This window comes from Heptranchias perlo, chromosome 14 (assembly GCF_035084215.1).
Source record: "Heptranchias perlo isolate sHepPer1 chromosome 14, sHepPer1.hap1, whole genome shotgun sequence".
NCBI classification, from domain to species: Eukaryota; Metazoa; Chordata; class Chondrichthyes; order Hexanchiformes; family Hexanchidae; genus Heptranchias; species Heptranchias perlo.
This window is the reverse complement of record NC_090338.1, coordinates 36,361,913-36,386,730: the sequence shown is the minus strand read 5'-3', so window position 1 is coordinate 36,386,730 and position 24,818 is coordinate 36,361,913. Positions and strand designations below refer to the sequence as shown.

Sequence of the window (24,818 nt, the reverse complement as noted above, 5' to 3'; positions counted from 1 at the left end):
TCATTACTCGTACTAAATCTAATATGGTCTGTTCTGATGTCAGTTCTAAAACATATTGTTCCAGTAAACTGTCCTGAATACATTCTAGAAATTCTTTGCCTTCACTATATGAGCTGTTCTGCTTCTCCCAGACTATGAAAATTAAAATCTCCCATTATAAGCACATTTTATTTGCTACACGCTTCCCTGATTTCTGTATTTATGCATCGCCCTGCCACATTATCCTTTCCTGTTCCTTAACTCTATCCATAGTGTTTCCACTGCCTGATCGCCCTTACTGAAATCTCAACTTTCCACTGCTTTTCTCTCTCCTTTCCCAATTTTCCTGACCTTTGTGAAGTGTTTGTGCTAATTTTCTGTGGCTTGATTTTTAATGGAAATGCTGCATATGACTCCTGGCCCCTATGTTAGCTAACGCTGTTAATGACTGTCTTTGCTTATGCACTGTCCCTCTCCCTTTCAAAATGATCATCATTAACCTCTCATTAAAGAACTCATACATCATCCTCAAATACAGCAGTTCAAAGAAGGAGGCCATCTTCTAAGGGCAACTAGGAATGGGCAATAAATGAGGCCTTCAAGCATCACTCAAATTCTGAGGAATATTAAAAAAAGAATTTGTCATCGACTCCCAACTCCATGCCCATTTCTCCTAGAACTCCCCTGTTTGAAGGCCTTTAGTTTGGTTTCCACCCTGCTTGCAGCATTGAGACTGTTCTTGCCAAAGTCATGAATCTTATATGACTGTGACCATGGTGTGTTATCCCAAATTGAGTGAGATTTCAATCTAGAGCCAAAGTCCATAAGGATAGTTGTAGAAAAAGTAACATAATAAAATAAGGAGTACACTGCTAAAGTTAAGGCTAACGCCCATTGTTGGAGTAGAGTGGCAGAAACTTTACTCTGCACCTAACAATGATGTTGACACTGGGTGGCAAAAGTGGAAATGTATTTTATTTCTCAGTACTGATGATATCCCTCATCTTGATAAGCACAAATAATCACCATAAAATGTTCAAAAAGGAAATATTAAAAACAGTATGTTTTGCATAAAATATGCCTTAATTACAAAAAATCTTTTATTTCATTTTTTAGGGACATCCTGGACCAAAAGGAGAAAAGGTAGAGAATTGTTTATTTTATTACTAAAATTGTAATGTTTCTAATTGTAACTTAATTAGTCCTGTAGTATGTTCTCTATTTGTCATTTGTTTTTCTTGCTGAGATTCCTTATTCAATTGCTGTCCCCAGCTCCCAGAATACACTGGCAAGAATGACTGCATACAGATTCTATTACTTGATGCTACAAAACATAATGAACTGTTTCATATTTAAAGAAGCTGCATGCTTTAATTACCCTAATTAAGGTATTTTAAAATAAAGGTCACTGTGATGCATGCTTTTATTATTAGGGTCCATCTTTCTTTATAATTTTTAAAATAAAAATATGCTACATTAAAAAATGTCCAATGATCCAAAAGGGTGGTCCTGCCAATGTTAGAGATAATGAGTGAATAACTTTTTTTTACTTTAAAAGAGCTTATGTAAGTCAAAAATAAATGATTGCTTGGGTGGGTCATATTTTAATGATTGTTGTTATTGCATATAACTTCTTTAATCATTTAGAAAAATAAAGGTAAATTTGTTTATTTCTATTTAAATATATTGGTCTCATACTATTATTTAAATATTTAAAGGGTTAGTTTCTTTGTCCTGCAAATTATCACTAATTTAAATATGTGGGTGACAAAACAACTAGAACATACTGGATAGGATGTTGTTGAATATAATATTTATATAACGATTGAAGGAGAACACCTAATTCACAAATGACAAAATGGCAAGTGAGTTACGGAGGTCTCCTTACCATGCAACTCAGGACTAATTCCCATACTGTTGAGTTTCCAGTTAAAGCTCTATACCAAGTAAGGGACAGGGGAAAGGGTAAAATCAGGGAACAGCTGTCTCCAAACAATTCTCATGCATATCAGTTTAAGCTGACATTAATAGAGGCCTGGACATCATTTGGACTCTGCCCACTTGGCTCCAGAGTTGCTTAGCTTGGGACAACCCTTGCACTAAAATTATCAATTCTAACAAGCTTGCAAATCCCTGAGCAAGGCACTAACAAAGAGATTTTTCATTGTTAGTGCTGCTCTGAATTTTCCTCTGATTGTTACATTCTGATCTGAAAGTTTAACAAGAAAATTGAAAAAAAGGCATGAAACACATGTCAGCCTTCTTAAGGGCCAATTAAGTCAGATTATACTGATTTCCGTTGTAAATGAAACAATAATGGCAGGCCGTATTAACTTCCTGTCAGTCCTGACGATGAGTCTCTCCTGCCTTAGAATTGCTAAGTCACAAGTGCATACTCAAAAGCAGCTTATAAGTGAATGGTATGGGAATAGTGGGCATAGTTGGATTTTGTCTGTCAGAGGAGCAAAAAGTAACTCAGGAAAGCAAAAGATTTAGCTGGCGTACCAACTGAACCAAGCATTACCCCAATGGTGGGTCAGCAACCAAGTCCAAATTACTTTGTCAGTAAGTCACCTTTTCACGATTGCTGGTTGATCCCAAAATTAGTATATAAAAGTAATGATGAATTGCTCTTAAATTGTGTGTCTGTGTGTATATCTGGTTGTCTATTTCTGCAATTCTGTCTGAATAGGTTCTAAATTTCTGTATATATCTGTTGCATCCTGATAGGAACATAGGAACAGGATTAGGTCATTCAGCCCTCGAGCCTGTGCCACCTTAAGCTTCTGTATTCCAGAGAATACAAGCCTAGTTTATGCAATCTCTCCTCATAATTTAACCCTTGGCGATCTGGTAACATTCTGGTGAATCTGCGTTGCTCTCCTTCCAAAGCCAATATATCCTTTGTAAGGTGCGGTGCCCAGAACTATATACATAGCACTCCAGATGTGGTCAAACCAGAGCTTTGTATAGCTGTAACAAAACTTCCTCCCCTTTATATTCTAGCCCTCTAGTTATAAAGGCTAACATTCCTTTAGCCTTTTTGATTATTTTTTGTACCTGAATACTACATTTTAGTGATCTGTGTACATGGACCCTTAAATTGCTTTAGACCTCTACTGTTCCTAGCTTTTCACCATTTATAAAATACTTGGATCTATTCTTTTTTGGTCCAAAATGGATGACCTCGCACTAACATGCGTTGAAATGCATCTGCCACAGTTTTGCCCACTCGCTTAATCTATCAATGTCTCTTTGTAATTTTATGCTCCCATCTACACCACTTACTATGCCACCAATCTTTGTGTCATTGGCAAACTTGGATACATGTCTTTCTATTGTGTTATCTAAGTCATTAATAAATATAATGAATAGTTGAGGCCCCAGCACAGATCCTTGTGGGACACCACTAGTTACTTCCCTCCAATTCGAGTACATACCCATTATCCCTACTCTCTGTCTTATACCAGCTACCCAATCTCCTAACCAGGTCAATAATTTGCCTTCAATTCCATGAGCTTTAATTTTAGCTAACAGTCTCTTATGTTGAATGTTTTCTGGAAGTCCATATACGCTACATCCATTGACAGTCCCCTGTCTACTACTTTAGTTACTAACTCAAAAAATTAAATTAGGTTTGTTAGACATGACCTACCCTTTACCCTGATCGGACTCATCTGCAAAAATATCACCCATATGGCTCCACAAAAATACTGCAGACTGCTGCCGGCCCACGCTCACTGCCTTCTGCTTCATCTCCCCGCAGACATTTCAAACGCTATTTAAAGGGATCCACTGTTTCTCTCGGGCATAGCCTTATAGAGCATTATTGTAGCTTCAGGTGCAGATTTGGATTGATGCAAAGGAGCACACTCATAGTGGGAGCAGAAATTTTTAGGCAAATTAAATTTAAAGGGGACTATTAAAGGAGAACATCCAAAAAGGGGGACCACATTCTGAAAGGTTTTGGAAAGGTTCAAAAAACATCTCAAGCCATTCAACAACATTTTCTAAGGCTGAAGAGGAGAGGACTAAGAAGTGGTAGGCAAAAGTGAAGAGAAAGGAAACTCAACATGCAGGCAAATGACAGAAGAGCTAGAATCCTGTTTGATGGCTTCTGAAGTGGAGATGGTGCTGCATAAAGTGGTTAAGAGAAGCATGACCCACTGTGCCATTCCATATCACCTCCCCATAGGTCAGCACTAATGCACACCAGCAAGGAGGTGGAACCAAGTTTCAGGCCACTGCTGACCATTACTATCACTGGATGTGCCAGCCCTATGCCGCATGGTAGCTGCAGGTGTCCTTGCAGCAGACGGCACAGCTCTGCATCTAGCTGTCTGCTAATACAGTTCAATATGATCAAAATAGACAGACAAGGTTTTGTCCAGATCCTGAGAAGACAGTTCCTCTCATTCACTCCAAGTAGGTGCCAAAAACACACTGCAAAAAGGCCAGCCAGTATCAGTATCAATATAAGCAATACAATCTTCAGTGGCTGGCCCTCCATTGCTTTTGCTTCACATCAGTGGCAGCTGGTAAGAAAATAGCTTTTTACTTTTTTTTCCAAACTCTGGTGGTCTTGTGTGTCATTATATTTCTACTGATTGAAAAGAAATGATAATCCCATCAATTTTTCTCAATCAGCAGAAAGCTAAGAGTTTTTAAGCAGGCATTTGAATATGAATACATTGTCCAATCGGCTGCTGTAACTTTGACTGAAAGCCCGGATATACCATGTAAACAGGATTTCCACAGATTTTTCACCAAAGTTATAGCAGTTAATCTGGAGAACCCCTGAGGAAATTCCTGGCGATGGAGCTCTCATTCAACAGTGACATAAATGGACCATATAATGCCACCTCGCTACTTACATCGACTTTCAAATTCTGACACCAGCTACAATGTAGTGATAGTTTATATATTTACAGTGACATTTATACTGTCATTGAAAATCTGCTGCAAGATTTTTGCTAAGTTTTTGAATCAATATTGGATTCAAACGAGAAGTTTTTCTGTGTCCAAGCAAAAAAATTAATTTAAAGATCTGATTGGTCTTTCTGCTGCAGATTTATTTACAGGATAATTAAGGCTTGATTTTTTTTTTGCTGTGAATGCAGTTTAAACCAAATGGTCAGTGGTGGGTTCTCGATAGATTCAGATGGAGGGGTTCAGCCTACACTCAAATTCATCCCCTATATTGCTTAAATGAAATGATTAATCCTTTTTTCTTTGTTAAGTTAAGACTTCGAACAGCAACCCATTTTATTTATATGAATTCATATTTATTAGAATGCAAAGAGTTAAATTAGGATACTATTAACATTTTACAAGATGTGTCACACTAATTAGTGTTACAAATGTTGGGGGTAAAATTCAACTTCGGCAATGTTAACTGCAAGGAAAATCAGATGGGGTGTATAGTGAGCGGCCAATCTACTCGCACCCAGTTTGCGCCTCGGTCAAAATTGAATGTGATCCCTGTTGTTTCTTCTTGTACAATACTTACTCTTTATTTTTGCTTCAATGTATAGGGTGACCAAGGTCATTCTGGTCCAGCAGGTCCTCCAGGTCCAACAGGTCCCCAAGGAGACACAGGAAAATATGGCCCACGTGGAGTTCCAGGTGCATCTGTAAGGAAATTTACTACCTGTTCAGATACACAGCATGTGTAGAATATGAAATAAATATTGTGTGATTAACTTTCTTACCTATCAGTTTTTGTTTAGTATGTTTTGTAGTAACTACAGTGGGAGTGAAACTGGTCTTCAGCAGTAGCACCAAACGGGAGATGTAATAGCAGGCATTTTACATGGGCGGGGTGTAAAATAGACTGCCAATTCGTTATCACTCATTTTGTGCTAATGCTGAAGATCAATTTCAGCCCCCATACATGTTGAACCATTACAAATCACTGGTTAGACCTCAGCTGGAGTGTTGTGTACAATTCTGGGCACCACACTTTAGGAAGGATGTTAAGGTCTTGGAGAAGGTACAGGGGAGGTTTGCCAGGATGATACCAGGCATGAGGGACTTCAGTTATGTGGAGAGATTGGAGAAGCTGTGATTGTTCTCCTTAGAGCAGAGAAGGTTAAGGGGAAACCTAATAGAGGTATTCAAAATTATGAGGGGTTTGATAGAGCAAGTTGGGAGAAACTTTCCTCTGGCAAGTGGGCTGGTAACCAAAGGTCACAGAACTGGAGGGAAAATTAAGAGAGATTTTTTCACAGAGGGTTGTTAAGATCTGGAACGCACTACATGAGGGAGTGGTGAAATTAGATTCCATAGGAACTTTCAAAAGGCAATTAGACATGTATTTGAAGAGAACTAATTTGCAGCGTTATGGGGAAAAAGCTGGGGCGTGGGACTAAATTGGACAGCTCTTTCAAAGAGCTGGCACAGGCACGATAGGCCAAATGGCCTCCTTCTGTGCTGTAAGATTCTGTGATTCCATGATTTTATAATACTTCACATCAGTCCACAAACATTAAATGAGGACTTTAAGAGTAATTTTGCAAGAAGACAAGATAGATGAATTAATGGCACAAATAGAGATAAATGTGTTTGATCTAGTAGCCATTACTGAGACGTGGTTGCAAGGTGACCAAGTTTGGGAACTAAATATTCCAGGAGACTTGACTTTTAGAAAAGATAGGTAAAATGGGAAAGTGGTGGTTGGGGCGGGGTTGGTTAGCCCATCATAATAAAGGATGAGATAAAGGCAATCAGAATGTAGAAACAGTATGGGTGGAGCTAAGAAATAAGAAGGGGCAGAAAACCAAATTGGCAAAAGTAGTTTTGAAGACAAGTTCAGGGAATGCATTCGAGACAGTTTTCTGGAACAATATGTCAAGGAATCAATTGGGGAACAGGCTATTTTCGAGCTAGTATTGTGCAATGAGACATAGTTAATTAGTAATCTTATAGTTAAGGATCCTCTGGGGTAGAGTGATCATAATATTTTAAAATTTCATATTGAGTTTGAGAGTGATGTAGTTAAGTCCAAAACTTGGGTCTTAAATTTTAAACAATGTGAATTATGTTGGCTAAGGTAGATTGGAAAATTAAATTAAAAGATATGGTGGTAGATAAGCATTTAAAGAAATAATTCATGATTCTCAACAAATATACACTCCCTTGAGGAATAAAAACTCCATGGGAAAGGTGATCTAACCATGGCTTAGATTAAAAGACAAGGCTTACAATGTTTCCAAAAAGAGTAGTAAACCTGAGGATTGGGAGAATTTTAGAAATCAGCAAAGGATGACCAAGGAATTGATAGAGGGAAAAATCGAATGAGAGTAAACTACCAAGAAATATAAGAACAGATTGCAAGAGCTTCTATAAATACGTAAAAAGGAAGAGATTAGCGAAAGCAAGCGTTGGGTCCCTTAGAGGCAGACATAGGAAAAATTATAAAGGTGAATAAGGAAATAGCAGAGCTGTTAAACAAATATTTTGCATCTGTCTTCACTGTAGAAGACACAAAAAAGAGACCAGAAATCGTGGGGAACCAAGAGTCTAATGAGAGGGAGAAACTTAAAGTAATTAAGATTAGTAAAGAAAAAGTACTGGACAAATTAATGGGACTAAAAGCCAACAAATCCCCTGGACCTGATGGCCTACATCCTAGGGTTTTAAAAGAGATGGCTGCAGAGATAGTGGATGCATTGGTTTTGATCTTCCAGAATTCCCTGGATTCTAGAACGGTTCCCGTAGATTGGAAGGTAGCAAATGTAACATCGTTATTCAAGAAAGGAGGGAGAGAGAAAACAGGAACTATAGGCCAGTTAGCCTGACATCAGTAGTAGTGAAAATGCTGGAATCTATTATTAAGTTCGTAGCAACAGGGCACTTAGAAAATCATAATATAACTAAAACATTTGAACATAAGAAATAGGAGCAGGAGTAGGCCATACCGCCCCTCGCGCCTGCTCCACCGTTCAATCAGATCATGGCTGATCTTCACTTTCCTGCCCTATCCCCGTATCCCTTGATTCCCTTGGAGTCCAAAAATCTATCGATCTCAGCCTTGAATATAATCAATGACTGAGCATCCACAACCCTCTGGGGTGGAGAACTCCAAAGATTCACCACCATCTGAGTGAAGAAATTCCTCCTCATCTATGTCCTAAATCGCCGACCCCTTATCCTGAGACTATGGCCCCTATTTGTAGATTCTCCAGCCAGGGGAAACAGCCTCACAGCATCTACCCTGTCAAGCTCTTTAAGAATTTTATACGTTACAATGAGATCACCTCTCATCCTTCTAAACTCCAGAGAATATAAGCCCATTTTTCTCAATCTATCCTCATAGGACAATCCTCTCATCCCAGGAATCAATCTAGTGAACCTTCGTTGCACCGCCTCTAAAGCAAGTATATCCTTCCTTAGGTAAGGAGATGAAAACTGTACACAGTACTCCAGATGAGATCTTATCAAAGCCCTGCACAATTGTAGCAAGACTTCCTTACTCTTGTACTCCAACCCCTTTGCATTAAAGACCAACATACCATTTGCCTTCCTAACAGCTTGCTGTACCTTCATGTTAACTTTCTGTGTTTTGTGTACAAAGACACCCAAATCTCTCTGAACACCAACATTTGATAGTTTCTCACCATTTAAAGAATATTCTGTTTTCTATTCTTCCTACCAAAGTGAATAACCTCACATATCCCCATATTATATTATAATCTATCTGCCACCTTTGTACCTATTCACTTAACCTATCTATATCCCTTTGCAGACTGTGTCCTCCTCGCAGCTTATCTTCCCACCTAGCTTTGTATCATCAGCAAACTTGGATAGATTACATTCAGTCCCTTCATCTAAGTCATTAATATAGATTGTAAATAGCTGAAGCCCAAGCACTGATCCTTGCAGCAGAGTCAACACGGTTTTATGAAAGGGAAATCATGTTTGACAAATCTACTGGAGTTTTTTGAGTGTAACTAGCAAGGTAGATAAAGGGGAACCAGTAGATGTATTATATTTGGATTTTCAGAAGTCATTCGATAAGGTGCCACACAAGAGGTTGTTACACAAGGTTAGAGCTCATGGGATTGGGGGTAATTTATTAGCATGGATTGAGGATTGGTTAATGGACAGAAAACGGAGAGTAGGAATAAACGGGTCATTTTTGGGTTGTCAGGTTGTAACTAGTGGGGTGCCACAAGGATCAATGCTTGGGCCTCAGTTGTTTACAATATACACCGATGCCTTAGATAAGGGGACCGAGTGTAATGTATCCAAGTTTGCTGATGGTACAAAGCTATGTGGGAAAGTAAGCTGTGAGGAGGACGCAAAGAGGCTGCAAAGGGATATAGACAAGTTAAGTGAGTGAGCAAGAAGGTGGCAAATGGAGTATAATGTGGGGAAATGTGAGGTTATTCACTTTAGTTGGAAGAATAGAAAAACAAAATATTTTTTAAATGGTGAGAAGCTATTAAATGTTGGCGTTCAGAGGGATTTGGATGTCCTTGTACACGAAACACAGAAAGTTAACATGCAGGTACAGCAAGCTATTAGGAAGGCAAATGGTATGTTAGCCTTCATTGCAAGGGGGTTGGAGTATAAGAGTAAGGAAGTCTTGCTGCAATTATATAGGGCTCTTATGAGATCACACCTGGAGTACTGTATACAGTTTTGATCTCCGTACGTACGTAAGGAAGGCTATACTGACCTTAGAGGGGGTGCAACGAAGGTTCACTGGATTGATTCCTGGGATGAGAGGGTTGTCCTATGAGGAGAGATTGAGTAGAATGGGCCTGTATTCTCTGAAGTTTAGAAGAATGAGAGGTGATCTCATTGAAACGTATAAAATTCTTAGAGGGCTTGACAGGGTAAATGCTGAGAGGCTGTTTCCCTTGGCTGGAGAGTCTAGAACTAGGGGTCATAGCCTCAAGATGGAGTTGAGGTAGAAGATCAGCCGTGATCTTATTGAATGGCGGAGCAGGCTCGAGGGGCTGTATGGCCTACTCTTGTTCCTATTTCTTATGTTCTTAAGATAAGGGGTCGGCCCTTTAGGACTGAGATGAGGAGGACTTTCTTCACACAGAGGGTTGTGAATCTTTGCAATTCTCTACCCAAGAGGGCTGTGGATGCTCAGTCTTTGAGTATATTCAAGACTGAGATTGATGGATATTTGGACACTACGGGAATCAAGGGATGTGGTGACAAGGCGGGAAAGTGGAATTGAGGTAAAAGACCATCCATGATGTTATTGAATGGCGGAGCAGGCCTACTCCTGCTCCTATTTCTTATATTCTTATATTCTTATGTTCTTTAGACACTCCTGGTGTAAAGTTTCATTCCACAGGTTGGAGCTAGGACTTTAACACAATTGTGTGATTCTGCAACCAACAGTTTTGTCAAGCAAGGCTCCACCCAGGGAGCCTGGTCTTGCAAAATGTACCCTCTAGTGGTTAATTTGAGAATCACAAATGACCACAAAATTAAAGTTTGTTTTCTTTTCCTTTTGTCACATTTCATTTTCTGTTTTAACCCTAATTTTAATCTTTACACCACCTCACCTTGCTGCTTCAACAACTAGGGTGGGGCTTCATCCATTGTGATTGGTATGTTGTACTGGCACTAGCAGGTATACTTTGTGGACATTAGACATATCCGCAGTTATTTCTTTATCCTCTCCCCCTCTTTGTCAAGATCAAATGCCGTACCATTTCAAAATAGTCCACCTTACAGCCTGGCCAAAAAATGGTGAATCTCACCCGTGGAGAGAGCATGGCCACAAGCAAATGTAGTTGAGGCTATGATTCAAACAAAAGCTTACAGGTTGCAGTTGTAAGCTCTAGGCTATTGTTTGAATCACCCTACAGCTAAAGCCACCAGGCCAATATGACTGTGATCACCTTTGCAATAGCAGTGGTTTTTTGCGGGGCATGGTTAAAACTACAGCAGCTTTTATATAATGGGTTTTTAATAAAGATCATACTTTTTTTAAATACTCAAAAACCAGTGGTACTGAAAGGATTGAAGCCAGTTTGTATTCCTGCACCTATAGTGAATCCCAGAGCTATGGTAAAACAATGCATTTTAAACAATTGCCCGCATCAGCCTCCCTAAAGTGTATAGATTTTAATATTCAACATTCCATCAGTTTCTAGTATTACATTCATGATAGTAATCTTAGGATCTGTTTTCATTTATGCCAAATTATCCACCCCCAGCCTATGATCTCCTGACATTAAAATTAATGGGATACAGTCTATGAGTAATTTGAGGCATGATACATGGTAAATGCTTGAGAGGAACAGTTCTTTGGACCTATGGTTCTTAGTGTTCCACCACTGGGGTTTTCTTCGCTTCATGTCTGGGTCTGTTGTAGACTAATTGATAGAAATTGATTGCCATGATTAGTCAACAACTCCATTATTCTTGTTTCACGCGACTACCAGGACGCAAGAAGGCAAATTAGATGGACCTTGGTCCTTTTTCGTCTTGCAATTCCTATTTTCCTATAGCCACTGCTGGGTGCCAGACAGGCGCAGCATACCAGAGATGTGCTTTGGTTGTGAAAGAAGGAGTACGCTCAATTTTACCAGCATCAGGGCCTTCTTGCTGCTGCTGGACAGCAGAAATCAGAAAGCCCAAATATCATCCTAGAATCACAAGGAAAGGACCTTACCTTCTGTCTGTTTTGAGCTTATTGCTTCCAGGATCCTCCAGTCTGTAGAGGGTACCAGCCCAAGCCCTGGCACCAGCTTGTTTGGGCACCCCATGGACACACTGAGAGGAAACAGAGACAGGAGCGTGGCTAGTGGCATTATGACGGATGTGACTAATGCCTCCTCCCACTGCATTAGCATCCTTACATCAAGCCTGCACTAATTGCGGCCGCAGATCCAGTTTTGCAAATTCTGGAAACTTGTGGAAATTCCAGGCCAGCCTGGTGGGGGCACTGAACTGACAAAGGGGTCTCCAGCCCCATTTCCACTTTTCTGTGCCTGGAAATGTCGCATGCCCCAAGTGCAACAGAGAAAAATGTCCTACTTGCAATGGCACTGCATGAAAGAAAACATGCCAGTGTAATGAAGAGCCAGCATAGCCTGATTAGTCACACCTGCCATGATGCAGGTCTTGACACACCTACTTGGAGTGACTGAGAAAGTGTCTTCACAGGGTCTGGATAGGCCATTTTGATCATATTGAACTATCTTAGCAAAGAGCTAGATGCAGAGCTGTGTGTCAGCTGCAAAGACACCTGCAGCTACCATGTAGCATAGAGCTGGCACATCTAGTGATAGTAATGGTCAGCTGTGATCTGAAACTTGGCTTCACCTCCTTGCTGGTGTGCATTAGTGCTGACCTATTCGGATGGTGATGTGGAGTGGCACAGTGGGTCGTGCTTCTCGTAAGCATCTTATACAGCACCGCATCCACTTCAGAAGCTATCAAACAGGCAGGTGGGTGCCAGGTTGCTCTGTCATTTGCCTGCAACTTGAGTTTCCTTTCTCTTCTCTTTTGATTATCACTTCTTAGCCCTATCCTCTTTAGCCTTAGCAAAGACTGTTAAATGATTTGAGATACCTTCTGAACCTTACCAAAAGCTTTCAGAATTTTGTCCCTCTTTTTGGACGTTCTCCTTTTAATTGTCCCCTTTAAATTTCACTTGCCTAAATATTGCTGCTCCCACCATGAGTGTGCTTCTTTGCATCATTCAAATCTGCATCTGAAGCTATAATACTGAATTAGCCTCTGAAAATGTTGCCGTAAGCTGCACGCCTCCATCTGAGGCTATCTTGAACCCACCATTAACCATTCGGTTTAAACTGCATCCACAGCAAGAAGAATTAATCCTTAATTATCCTGTAAATCAAATCTGAATCAGAAAGACCAATCAGACCTTTAAATTCATTTTTTTGTTTGGACACAGAAAAAAACTTTTCATTTGAATTTAATGCTGATTCTAAAACTCATTTTTTTAAAAAAAAAAGCTTGCAGCAGATTTTCACTGTCAGATTATATAATTACAGTGACATTTGTAGTATTGCTACATTGTGCCGAGTGGTGCTGCATATTCTGCCATAGTTGCAGTGGCACTAAGAGTGGTACGTGTTACCCTCTCTCAAGATGTCAGCACATCCCCTCTATCAGTAACCCCTCAACCAATACCTGTCATGAAGCCAGGAAATCAGCTGTGCCAGTCTGCCTTGGCGGCAGCCACGGTGCAGGAGTCTGCAGCCAGCACTGGCTCTCAGCTCTCGCAGGTTTACGCACCCAGAATCATTGCAAGGATCCCAATATGAGCAATAGCAGAACTTCCACTAACTGTGCTGAGGTCAGGATAAATGCATTATGACAGCTGTCTGGGTACCTTGCAGAAACTTGCATGTTCCTGTTTCTGTGATCGGACATTAATGGAGTGGTATCCTTTTCTATTGACAGATGCTGCTGGCTGGTGCTCTGGCGCCTAATGTCAACATGTGTGCAGTTAATGATGCCCAGGATGTGAGGGAAGCCAGCACTGCTGTAAATCCCTGACTTTCTCATATTGGCTATTGACATCAATGGGGATGGTGATGTACTGCTGAGTCCTGGTGAACAGTGCCTCGGTGACCTGCTTAATGCAGCTCAGTATTGCAGACTAGGAGATACGGGCTGATGTGCCCATTAACAGACTGAAAAGAACCAGTGGCAAAGAAATTAAGGGCTGTGGTGACTTTGACAGCCACTTGCAAAGCATGGACCCCTGGTCCAGCAGGCAACAGGTCCTGTTGCAGGAGGCTGCAGAGGCCTGCAACAGCCTGCCGGGTAAAGCACAGCTTCCTGAGGGACTGCCTTTCAAATAGATCTAAGAAAGTGACTCGGCCTGTACACCTGTGTTCGGGACATGGCCTCCTACGAGCAGTCATCCTCACTTGCTGTCTTCAGATAGGCCCAGCTGCTGTTAGATGTTGAGGCGGCTGCTGCTCCTCATCCTGCAAGTGTTCCTCGTTCCAAAATACACAAGCAATTATTGTACCCAGGAAAAGCTCAGAAAGCTGATAAGGCCAAAAAAGTATGAAAGAAGTGATCTGGAAGCTGGAAACTCTCCTGGGAAAATCAGACAGCAAAAAAAAAATCCTATGATCCACTAACCCGCAACTGAGTGCTGGTTATATACGGCGTCAGTGGCGCTGAAACACCAATCCCACCAGGTGTTACTGGCGGGTCAGACACTGGGTGTGACTTCTGAAATTTCTAGTTAAAATAGCATTGGGTTATAGGACCCCAATTTCAATATGTTCATGAGGCCCCCGCCTGCCTGGGCGAGCGCCTGTCGCAAAGCAAAAAACTGTGGGGTTAAGAAGGCAGCGGGCAGGAGCATGTTGAGAATGCAGCGGTACGCATACGTGCGCACTAGGTTATCACCCGTCCATCCCGTTCCCGTTGGGTGGGCAGGGTTAAAATCAAGAATATGTATGTGGCATAATTTTAAGTCTTGCGTGCCATTGCTGTATTTGTTTTCGTGAACTTGTATTTCAGTAATCCCACACATCTGAATCATATTTTAAAGAGGCATCCTGCTCTATGTTATAATGTAATTATCATCATAATGTTTCTTTGGAAGTTTATTAACTGAATAAAACAGTCTGTTCCAGAAGGACTTGTTGACTGGTCACAGTCATGGTTAAATTAAACACAGCCTTGTTTGTTTTGGGGATTGTTCTCTTTCCCTGCCAGCATTCGAGATGATTTTAAAAGTACATGCAGGGATTTTGCACTTTTACTCAAAGTTGTATAGTGGAAACAGATGAATCAAACCAGGAATGCACAACTGTACAGGTCTATTTCATTCAATGTAAGCACATTAAGAGCTGCTCTATGCTTTTTATAATCTTTACAGATGTTGCAAATATTCAACCAATACTATAACAACTTGCATTTAAATAGCACCTTTAGCATTGAATAATGTCCCACCGCACTTCACTGAGCTGTAAGGAAAAAAATGGATGCTGAGGAGATTTTGGGAGTCATCTAAGAGATGGGTTTTAAGGAGGATCTTAAAGGAGGAGAGGGAGGTGGGGAGACAGAGGGGTTTAAGTGGAGAATTCAAGTGTGGGGCATAACCAGCTAAAAGCATGGCCGCCAGTGGTGGGACAAAGGGAGTGAGGATGCTCAAGATGTCTTAGTCAGAGGAACGGAGAATTCGGGGAGGGGGTCGTAGCACTGGAGAAGGTTATATGTATATGGAGAGGTGAGGTCATGGTGGGCATTGAGGAACATGGATTCAGTAGGGTGATCGTCAAGTAGGACTTGGTGCAAGATAGCATATTGGCAGCAGGATTTTGGATGAGCTGAACAGGATGGGTGGCCAACCAGGAGAGGATTGGAATAGTTGAATCTGGAGGTGGCAAATGCATGGACAAAGGTTTCAATGAAAGATGGCCAGAGGTAGGGGTGGAGGTAGACAATATTACAAAGGTGGAAGTATGGAGTCTTTGTGATTGAGAGGCTGTGGGGTTGGAAGCTTAGCTTGGGATGAAATAGGATGATTAAGTAGTGAACAGCCTGAGACAGTGACCAGGGGAGGGGGTGAATGGAGTTGGTGATGAGGTTACAGAGTTTGCGATGGGGACCAAAGATGATGTCTACAATCTTCCCAGTGCTGAGCTAGGCGAAATTGCGGCTTACCCAAAAATAGATCATGGATAAGTAGCCTGACAGCACATGGTCAAGAGAGTTGGTGGAGAGGTAGAGCTGAGTGTAGTCAGCGTACATGTGGAAGCTATCCCATGTCTGCGGATGATGCCGCCAAGGGTCAGCCTGTAAATGAGGAAGAGGAGTGGACCAATGATGGATCCTTGGGGAGCTCCCAAGGTGATGGTGCAGGTGTGGGAAGAGAAACCACTGGTAGAGATGAACTGGCTATGATCCAATAGGTAAGAGTGGAACCAAGCTAAGGCTGTCCCATCAAGCTGAACAGTGGACGAGAGGCATGTGACGAGGATGGTATAGTTGACTTTGTCAAAGGTTGCATAGAGGTTGAGAAGGATGAGGAAGGATAATACAGCGTGGTCACAGTCCCAGAGAATGTTGTTTGTGACTTTGGTTAGAGCCACTTCGATGCTGTTTTGGGGGTAGAAAGCTGATTGGAGGGATTGAAAAGGGAGCTTCAGGAGAGATGGCCACAGATCTAAGAGGCAACAACATGTTGAAGGATTTTGGAGACTAAAAGGAGATTGAGAAGGAAGGGCAGTAGTTTGCAACAGGGATCAAAGGTGGGGTTTTTAGGAGGGAGTGATGGGCAGCAGTTTTAAAAGGGAGCAGCAGTACCTGAGGAGAGAGAACCATTCACAATATCAGCTAGCATGGGGTTTGGGAAGGGAAGTTGGGTGGTCAGTAGTTTAGTGGGAAGGGGGTCAAAGAAGCAGGCAGTAGGTGAGGTGAGCTTGGAGAGGACATGGGGAAGATGGGAGAAAAACAAAGAGGGAGATGGAAGTTCAGGTGTAGGGCAGGAAGGGTTTGTGGAGCAAAAAGAAGAGATTTGGCTTGGTGGGAAAGAGGAATGGGGAAGCAGCAGAGGCAGCTGAACAGTTTGTCTCTATTTTGGTTACAAAGAAATATTTGGGTTCCTCGCATTTGGGAACAGAGGAGAAGGATTGACTGAGGCAGTTAATAGTGCAGAAATTAAGTCGGGGTCACCTTTGCTCTCCAAGATGATCCTAATGGAGCTCTGATAATATAAGATGACATAAAGACAGTAGTGAGAAAGGATCTTGGCTTGGAAGATCAGGAAGTAGAATCAGTATGGATGGAGATAAGAAATAACATGGGGCAGAAAACGTTAGGGGGCCTATGAACTACTCCCACCAACAGTAGATATACCATTGCAGAGTATTAATCAAGAAATAAGAGGAGCTTGTAACAAAAGTAATGCAATAATCGTGGGGTACTTTAATCTTCATATAGATTGGGCAAATCAAATCGGCAAAAGCAGTTTGGAAGACGAGTTCAAGTAATGCATTCGAGATAGTTTCATAGAACAATACATCGTGGAACCAACCAGGAAATCCAGGCTATTTTAGATCTTGTATTGTGTGATGAAACAGGGTTAATTAGTAATCTCCATAGTAAGGGATCCTCTGGGGAAGAGTGATCATAATATGATAGAATTTTACATTGAGTTCGAGAGCGAAGTACTTAAGTCCAAAACTAGAGTCTTAAACTCAAACAAAGCCAATTATATAGGTGTGAGGGACGAGTTGGCTAAGGTTGATTGGGAAATTGGATTAAAAGATATGACGGTAGATAAGCAATGATGAACATTTAAAGAAATATTTCATAATTCTCAACAAATATGCATTCCATTGAGGAATAAAAACTCCATGGGGAAAAGTGATCCACTTGTGGCTAACTAAAGAAGTTAAGGACAGTATTAGATTAAACAAAGAGGCTTACAGTGCTGCCAAGAAGAGTACTAAGCCTGAGGATTGGGAGGGTTTTAGAAACCTGCAAAGGATGACCAAAAAATTGATAATGAGGGAGAAAATAGAATATGAGAGTAAACTAACAAGAAATATAAAAACAGATTGTAAGAGCTTCTACAAGTATATAAAAAGGAAGAGAGTAGCGAAAGTAAATGTGGGTCCCTTAGAGGCTGAGACAGGAGAAATTATAATGGGGAATAAGGAAATGGCAGAGACGTTAAACAAATATTTTGTATCTGTCTTCACAGTAGAAGACACAAAAAACATACCAGAAATAATGGGGAACCAAGGGTCTAACAAAAGTGAGGAACTTAAAGTAACTTACATTAGTAAAGAAAAAGTACTGGAGAAATTAATGGGTCTAAAAGCTAACAAATCCCTTGGACCCGATGTCCTACGTCCCAGGGTTCTAAAAGAGGTGGTTGCAGAGATAGTGGATTGTGACCTTCCAAAATTCCCTAGATTCTAGAACAGTCCCAGGGAATTACAGGCCAGTTAATCTAACATCAGTCGTCGGGAAAATGCTGGAATCCATTATTAAGGACATAGTAACGGGGCACTTAGTAAATCATAATATGATTAGGCAGAGTCAACATGGTTTTATGAAAGGGAAATCATGTTTGACAAATCTACTAGAGTTTTTTGAGGATGTAACTAGCAGGGTAGATTAAAGGGGAACCAGTGGATGTTGTATATTTGGATTTTCAAAAGGCATTTGATAAGGTGCCACACAAAAGGTTGTTACACTAGATAAGGGCTCATGGGATTGGGGGTAATATATTAGCATGGATTGAGGATTCTTTTCTGTCCGGTAACCAGAGAGTAGGAATAAACGGCTCATTTTCAGGTTTGCAGGCTGTAACTAGGGGCGTGCTGCAAGGCTCAGTGCTTGGGCCTCAGCTATTTACAATCTATATTAATGACTTAGATGAAGGGACCGAGTGCAATGTATCCAAGTTTGCTGACGATACAAAACTAGGTGGGAAAGTAAGCTGTGAGGACGACACAAAGAGTCTGCAAAAGGATATAGACGGGTTAGGTGAGTGGGCAAGAGGATGGCAGATGGAATATAACGTGGGGAAGTGTGAGGTTACTCACTTTGGTAGGAAGAATAGAAAAACAGAATATTTTTTAAATGGTGAGAAACTATCAAATATTGGTGTTCGGAAGGATTTGGATGTCCTTGTACACGAAACACAAAGTTAACATGCAGGTACAGCAAGCAATTAGGAAAGCAAATGGAATGTTGGCCTTTACTGCAAGGGGTTTGGAATACAAGAGTAAGGAAGTCTTGCTACAATTGTACAGGGCTTTGATAAGATCTCATCTGGAGTACTGTGTACAGTTTTCATCTCCTTACCTAAGGAAGGATATACTTGCTTTGGAGGCGGTGCAACGAAGGTTCACTAGATTGATTCCTGGGATGAGAGGATTGTCCTACGAGGATAGATTGAGAAAAATGGGCTTATATTCTCTGGAGTTTAGAAGGATGAGAGGTGATCTCATTGTATAGGGTTTTGGTGAAATAACACCTGGGATACTGTGTACAGTTTTGGTCTCCTTACCTAAGGAAGGATATACTTGCCTTAGAGGGGGTGCAATGAAGGTTCACTAGCTTGATTCCTGGGATGAGAGGGTTGTCCTATGAGGAGAGATTGAGTAGAATGGGCTTATAGTCTCTGGAGTTTAGAAGAATGAGAGGCAATCTCATTGAAACATAAGATTCAGAGAGGGCTTGACAGGGTAGATGCTGAGAGGCTGTTTCCCCTGGCTGGAGAGTCTAGAACTAGGGGGCATAGTCTCAGGATAAGGGGTTGGCCATTTAGGACTGAGATGAGGAGGAATTTCTTCACTCAGGGGGTTGTGAATCTTTGGAATTCTCTACCCCAGAGGGCTGTGGATGCTCAGTCATTAAGTATATTCAAGGCTGAGATCGATAGACTTTTGGATTCATGGGGAATCACGGGATATGGGGGTCAGCAGGAAAGTGGAGTGGAGGTCGAAGATCAGGCATGATCTTATTGAATGGTGGAGCAGGCTCGAGGGTCCATAAGGCCTATTCCAGCTCCTATTTCATATGTTCTTAAAGTACTGGGTGGTTTTGACAGAAGATAGTAAGGCTCTGTGGAGTTGATGTGGTCCAGCTAGATCTGGCAATGGCTGACTAAACCAGCTGTGTGCCAGATACACTCAAATCTGTGCCCAACGGACTTGAGGGAGCATAATGGAACTGTATAATGGGGAACAACCTGAATGGTAAAACTGTTGCAATTTCCCAGGGAAAAGGATATCAAAGGTGGAGGTGAGAAAATGATTGGGTAAATGAACAACTGCAGAGGTATGGATGCATTCTAAAGGGAATAAGGACCATGATTCTCCTCCCAGGTGCAATGTTCCAGAGGGGTGAAACTTCTGCCCATCCCTCTGACATTGCCGCCACCCCCACACAGTTTCCTGGGTCGGGATTTATCTGGAATGCATGGTGGCCTCACAGTGAAATTCCCATAGCTACAGCACCAGATGAGTCTGCTGGCTGGTTAAAGGGCAGAGCATCCCAAAATATGCTGGAGATTGATGCCCAAGGTTAGAGCAGGCTTCTACTTCCTCAATGTTGGCACCTCAGGGCTATCACCACCACATCCCGGGGCTTACCACCTCTTTCCCCACAGTGATAACACAGACCAGCAAGTCAGAAATCAACTGGGGACCCCAACCTCATCACCATCTTTACGCAGCAGGTAGGGAAGGAGTGGCTTGTGGCAATTATGGTAGGGGCAGAGGAAGGTTAATGCATCAGCTGTGAGGCGGTCATAGGCCTTACCACCCAAATTTTCGATCATTATCTGCTGCTATCCCACCCAATTTCAGGCAAGAACACAAAATAGAATTCAGCCCATGACATCATTCCATTATTACTGCTCAGAAAGAGGTGAGTACAGAAAGTATTTGCCCCTTCTTCTTTTTGGATCCTCATTGGATTTCTGGTATACCTGGTTCCTGCCCCAAATTCACTTGTCCCTGGTCCCACCCACTCTGAAATTGCTTCCAATATGCCCCAAACTTAATGAAACTCGGGGACAGAATATTTAGATTTTCTATCAACAAAACAAAGGAAATATGGATTTTCAGAGGACATTCAATCAGGTGTCTCATAAGAGGCTTATTATATGGTATGTGGAAATGTAGCAGCATGGATATTAAATTAGTTGATGTTTAGGAAGCAGAGTTGGGTAAATGAGTAGAAAAAGGTCATGAAATGGTGTACACAAGGGGTCATTGCTGGGTCCACTTTTGCTCAGTGTATACGCTGATTTGGGCTTGGGCATAGGAGCACAATCTCGAAATTTGCATGACGCGAAAGTAAGGGTTGGGCAAACAGTGCGGAGGACTATAAATGATTTCAGGAAGACGTAGACAAGTTAGCGGAATGGGCAGACAGTCGACAGATGCACTTTCATGTGAATAAATGTGAGGTAATGTATTTTGTGAGGAAAGACAAGGAATGAGAGTATACACAAAATGGGAAGACACTAAAGGATGTGGATGAACAAAGAGATCCATGGGCTCAAATACATAATTTCCTGAAAGTGTAAGTGCAGTTAGATAAATCCATAAAAAATATTTTGGGTTTTATAAATAGAGGCATAAAGTACAAGAATAAATAAGTAATAAATTTGTACAAAACATTGGTTAAGCCACCCCATTATGGAAAGGACGTTAAAGCCATAGAAAACATATAGCATAGATTCACCAGGGTGATGCTAGAGATAGGAAACTGTAGTTATAAGGAGAGATGTGAGATACTAAAAGTAGCGACGCAGGTTAATAAGGCCATTAAAAAGCAAACAAAGCACTGGGGTTCATTTCTAGAGGGATAGAATTGAAAAGCAAAGAACTTATGTTAAACTTGTATAGAACCTTGGTTAGACTTGGAGTACTGTGTACAGTTCTGGTCTCAATATTATAAAAAGGACTACAGGCACTGGAGAAGATGCAAAAAAGATTTACAAGAGAGATACCAGAACTGAAAGGTTATACCTATCAGGAAAGATTGAGCAGGCTGGGGCTCTTTTCTCTAGAAAAGAGAAGGATGAGGGGATGACCTGATATAGGTCTTTAAGATTATGAAAGGATTTGATAGGATAGACTTAGAGAAGACGTTTCCACTTGCGGGGGGACAAAAACTAGGGGCCATAAATATAAGATAGTCACTAATAAATCCAATCGGGAATTCAGGAGAAACTTCTTTACCCAGAGAGTGGTTAGAATGTGGCACTGGCTACCATAAGGAGTAGTTGAGGTGAATAGCAAGGATGCATTTAAGGGGAAGCTAGATAATCACATGAAGGAGAAAGGAATAGAAGGTTATGCTGATAGAGTTCGATGAAGAGGGATAGGAGGAGGCTCATGTGGAGCATGGACCAATTGGGCCGAATGGCCTGTTTCTGTGCTGTATGTTTTATGTGATATGGGGCTATTGCCTTTGGAGCACAGAAGACTAAGAGGAAATTTAATAGAATTTTTAAAAAGCAAGGCCTTGATAGAGTAAATATGGAATGACTATTTCCTCTGGCTGGGGAGTCAGTGATGAGAGGTCATCAATTTAAGATGGTACATTTGATTGGTAGGTCAACATTCCAGTTAGCTACATAGAGAGCTGAGGGAGTTCAGCTTTGTCTGTCCATCTCTCTTTGGACAAATGAGTCTGCAGTTTGAGTGTGGAACAGTAAGAGATACAGAGAGGTCTCGCTTTTTTGCCAGCCAGTGAAGGAGGCTAGGAAAGTCGAGACTGAAACATGAATGCATGTGTCCTATAAGAGTAAGGATAGAGCCAATCAGACTGATAACTTGGGAAATGAGTTAGGCCTATACAAAAGGATAAAGTTGTGCATTTTATTTTTATGATTCAAATATTTCATGTAAAATAAACTAGTTTCTGTTTACGATTGGTCTCATCTCACTGGACTGCTGTTCGATCCACATGGTGCCTTGTGCGAGATCATAGAATCATAGAATGGTTACAGCACAGACGTAGGTCATTTGGCCCATCAAGCCCATGTTGGCTCTTTGTAAGAGCAATCCAGTTAGTCCCATTCCCCTGCTTTTTCCCTGTAGCCCTGCAAATTTTTTCCCTTCAAGTATTTATCCAATTCCTTTTTGAAAGCCATGATTGAATCTGCTTCCACCACCCTTTCAGGCAGCACATTCCAGATCATAACCACTCACTGCGTAAAAAGGTTTTCCTGATGTCGCCTTTGGTTCTTTTGCAATCACCTTAAATCTATGTCCTTTGGTTCTTGACACTTCTGCCAATGGGAACAGTTTCTCTTTGTTTAGTTTAACTAAAGCCTTCATGATTTTGAACACTTCAATCAAATCTCCTCTTGACGTTCTCTGCTCTAAGGAGAACAACCCCAGATGATAGAATCCAGATTATAGAGGATACGAGGTCTGGTTATAGGAGTGACCGGTGATGATGAACCCAAGAAAATAGAGCAGACCCAAAATTTGTAATACCTGCATTACATTTCACTTCCTCAACCCCAAAACTACTTTTACACCAACTCCCAAATCATCATATAACCAGTAACCCTCCCAAAATATTATAACCTCTCACTTACTGACACTAACAGCCCATGGTTACTTTTTTATAAGACACTATGGGCCCGATTTTACCAGGGGTGCGGGTTCCCGGCGGATGGGCAAGCGGGCACGTTGGTAACGCGCCCGGTGAAATTAGTGGGTTTCCCGCGCGATCGCAGCAGGCAACCCACTAATTGGAACCACTTACCTGCTCCTCCGGGTTCCCCGCTGCTGATCTGCGCGTCGGGCGGTCTGCACATGCGCAGTAAGATCTGTCAGCTGGAGGCGCTCTATTTAAAGGGGCAGTCCTCCACTGACTGATGCTGCAGAAAATAGAAAAAATTACAGCACGGAGCAGCCCAGGGAGAAGGCTGCTCCCAGTTTAATGATGCCTCACCCCAGGTATCAATACATGGGGTGAGGAGGAGGGGGAGGACAGAGATCTTCCACCCGGCGGGCGGGAGGAAGCGGCCCGCCTCCGCCACCAGGAAGGCCTGGCTCGAGGTGGCAGAGGTGGTCACCTGCACCACCAACATATCGCCCACCTGCACACACTGCAGGAGGCGGTCCAATGACCTCAGTAGGTCAGCCACAGTGAGTACACGTAGTCTTTCCCCTACACTCCGTCTGCCACATCACTGCCCCCACCCCACATCACCTTCAGCACTGCCAACACTACTCTGTCACATCACCCCTCATAACCACTCAAACCCCATCCTCATCTTACCTGCACCTACTCACCTCACCAGTACTCATCCCGCCACTACCACACAACCCAATCCTCATACAATCTCATGGCTCTATCCCATACTCACCCTCTCGTGCATCTCTCTCATGGCCAGCCTCACTCAACCTGCCACCACCTGTGCTGCAGCCACAGGGCATGCATCACATATGTGCAGTAGGCAGCGTAAGGCAAACGTGTCGTGAGCATGAAGGGGATGCACAAGGGTGTTTGAGGGTTTGTCATGGTTGTTACTTATATTGAATTTCAGAACAACTCACATCACACATTATATTGGCACCACCACTGCCATGTCTCCGCGAATCCTGTCCGGTTTGTGCAATAATGCCTGCTCCTGGGTATCACAATGAGGACCCACCACTGATGCCACCCATTGTGTCACTGCAGAGTGGGTGTAGGTGTATTTGCAGGGCTCTTCTGCGCAGACGACTGAGAGACATCGGCGATGTCCCCGGTTGCACCCTGGAAGGCTGCGGAGGAGAAGTTCAAGAGGGCAGTGGTGACTTTGACAGCGACAGGTCGGAAGATGGTGCACGGGCCAGCCAGGAGCAGTTTGGCATGAAAGAGGCTGCAGATGTCCACGGCTACATGTCGAGTGACTCTGAGCCTCCGTGTGCACTGCTGTTCAGAGAGGTCCAGGAGGCTGAGCCTCGGTCTGTGGACCCTGTGGCGAGGGTAGTGCCCTCTGCGACACATCTCTCTCTGCGGTTGCCCTCCCTCCTGCTGTGCAGGCCGATGTGTCACAGCACTCTGTTGTGGAGCTCCACGTGTCAGAGGTGGACGGCGTGGATGGCAAGGCTGGTGAGGCTGGTGATACTGTTCGCCCTCCGAGGAGGTCATGACTGCAGCTACGGCGGCCCCCATCCGCAAGATGTACATCTGAGGGGGTCCGCATGTCTCCGGACCCCGGGGTAAGTGTGCAGGTTGGTGACTTTGACCGTCAGGAGGAGGGTGGTGGTGGAGGCCAAACTTTGTCCCAAGTGACAGAGTGGCCTCCTGCAATGGGTGAGGGTCTCCCCCCGCCCCCCCCCCTCCCCCCTGTCAAATGGACCTTTGCAGCTGCCACAGGCTGACAGCTG

General features: G+C 42.5%; 1 protein-coding gene across 1 annotated transcript in view; it reads left to right on the top strand.

Moving 5' to 3' along the window:
• The window catches only part of LOC137332206 (collagen alpha-1(XXIII) chain-like), a 236,989-nt gene that overhangs the window by 141,557 nt on the left and 70,614 nt on the right, over positions 1–24,818 (top strand). The window contains exons 7-8 of the mRNA XM_067995902.1: positions 1,096–1,122; positions 5,514–5,612. Coding sequence (XP_067852003.1) covers positions 1,096–1,122; positions 5,514–5,612 — 126 coding nt within the window. The remainder of the gene's footprint in view (positions 1–1,095; positions 1,123–5,513; positions 5,613–24,818) is intronic.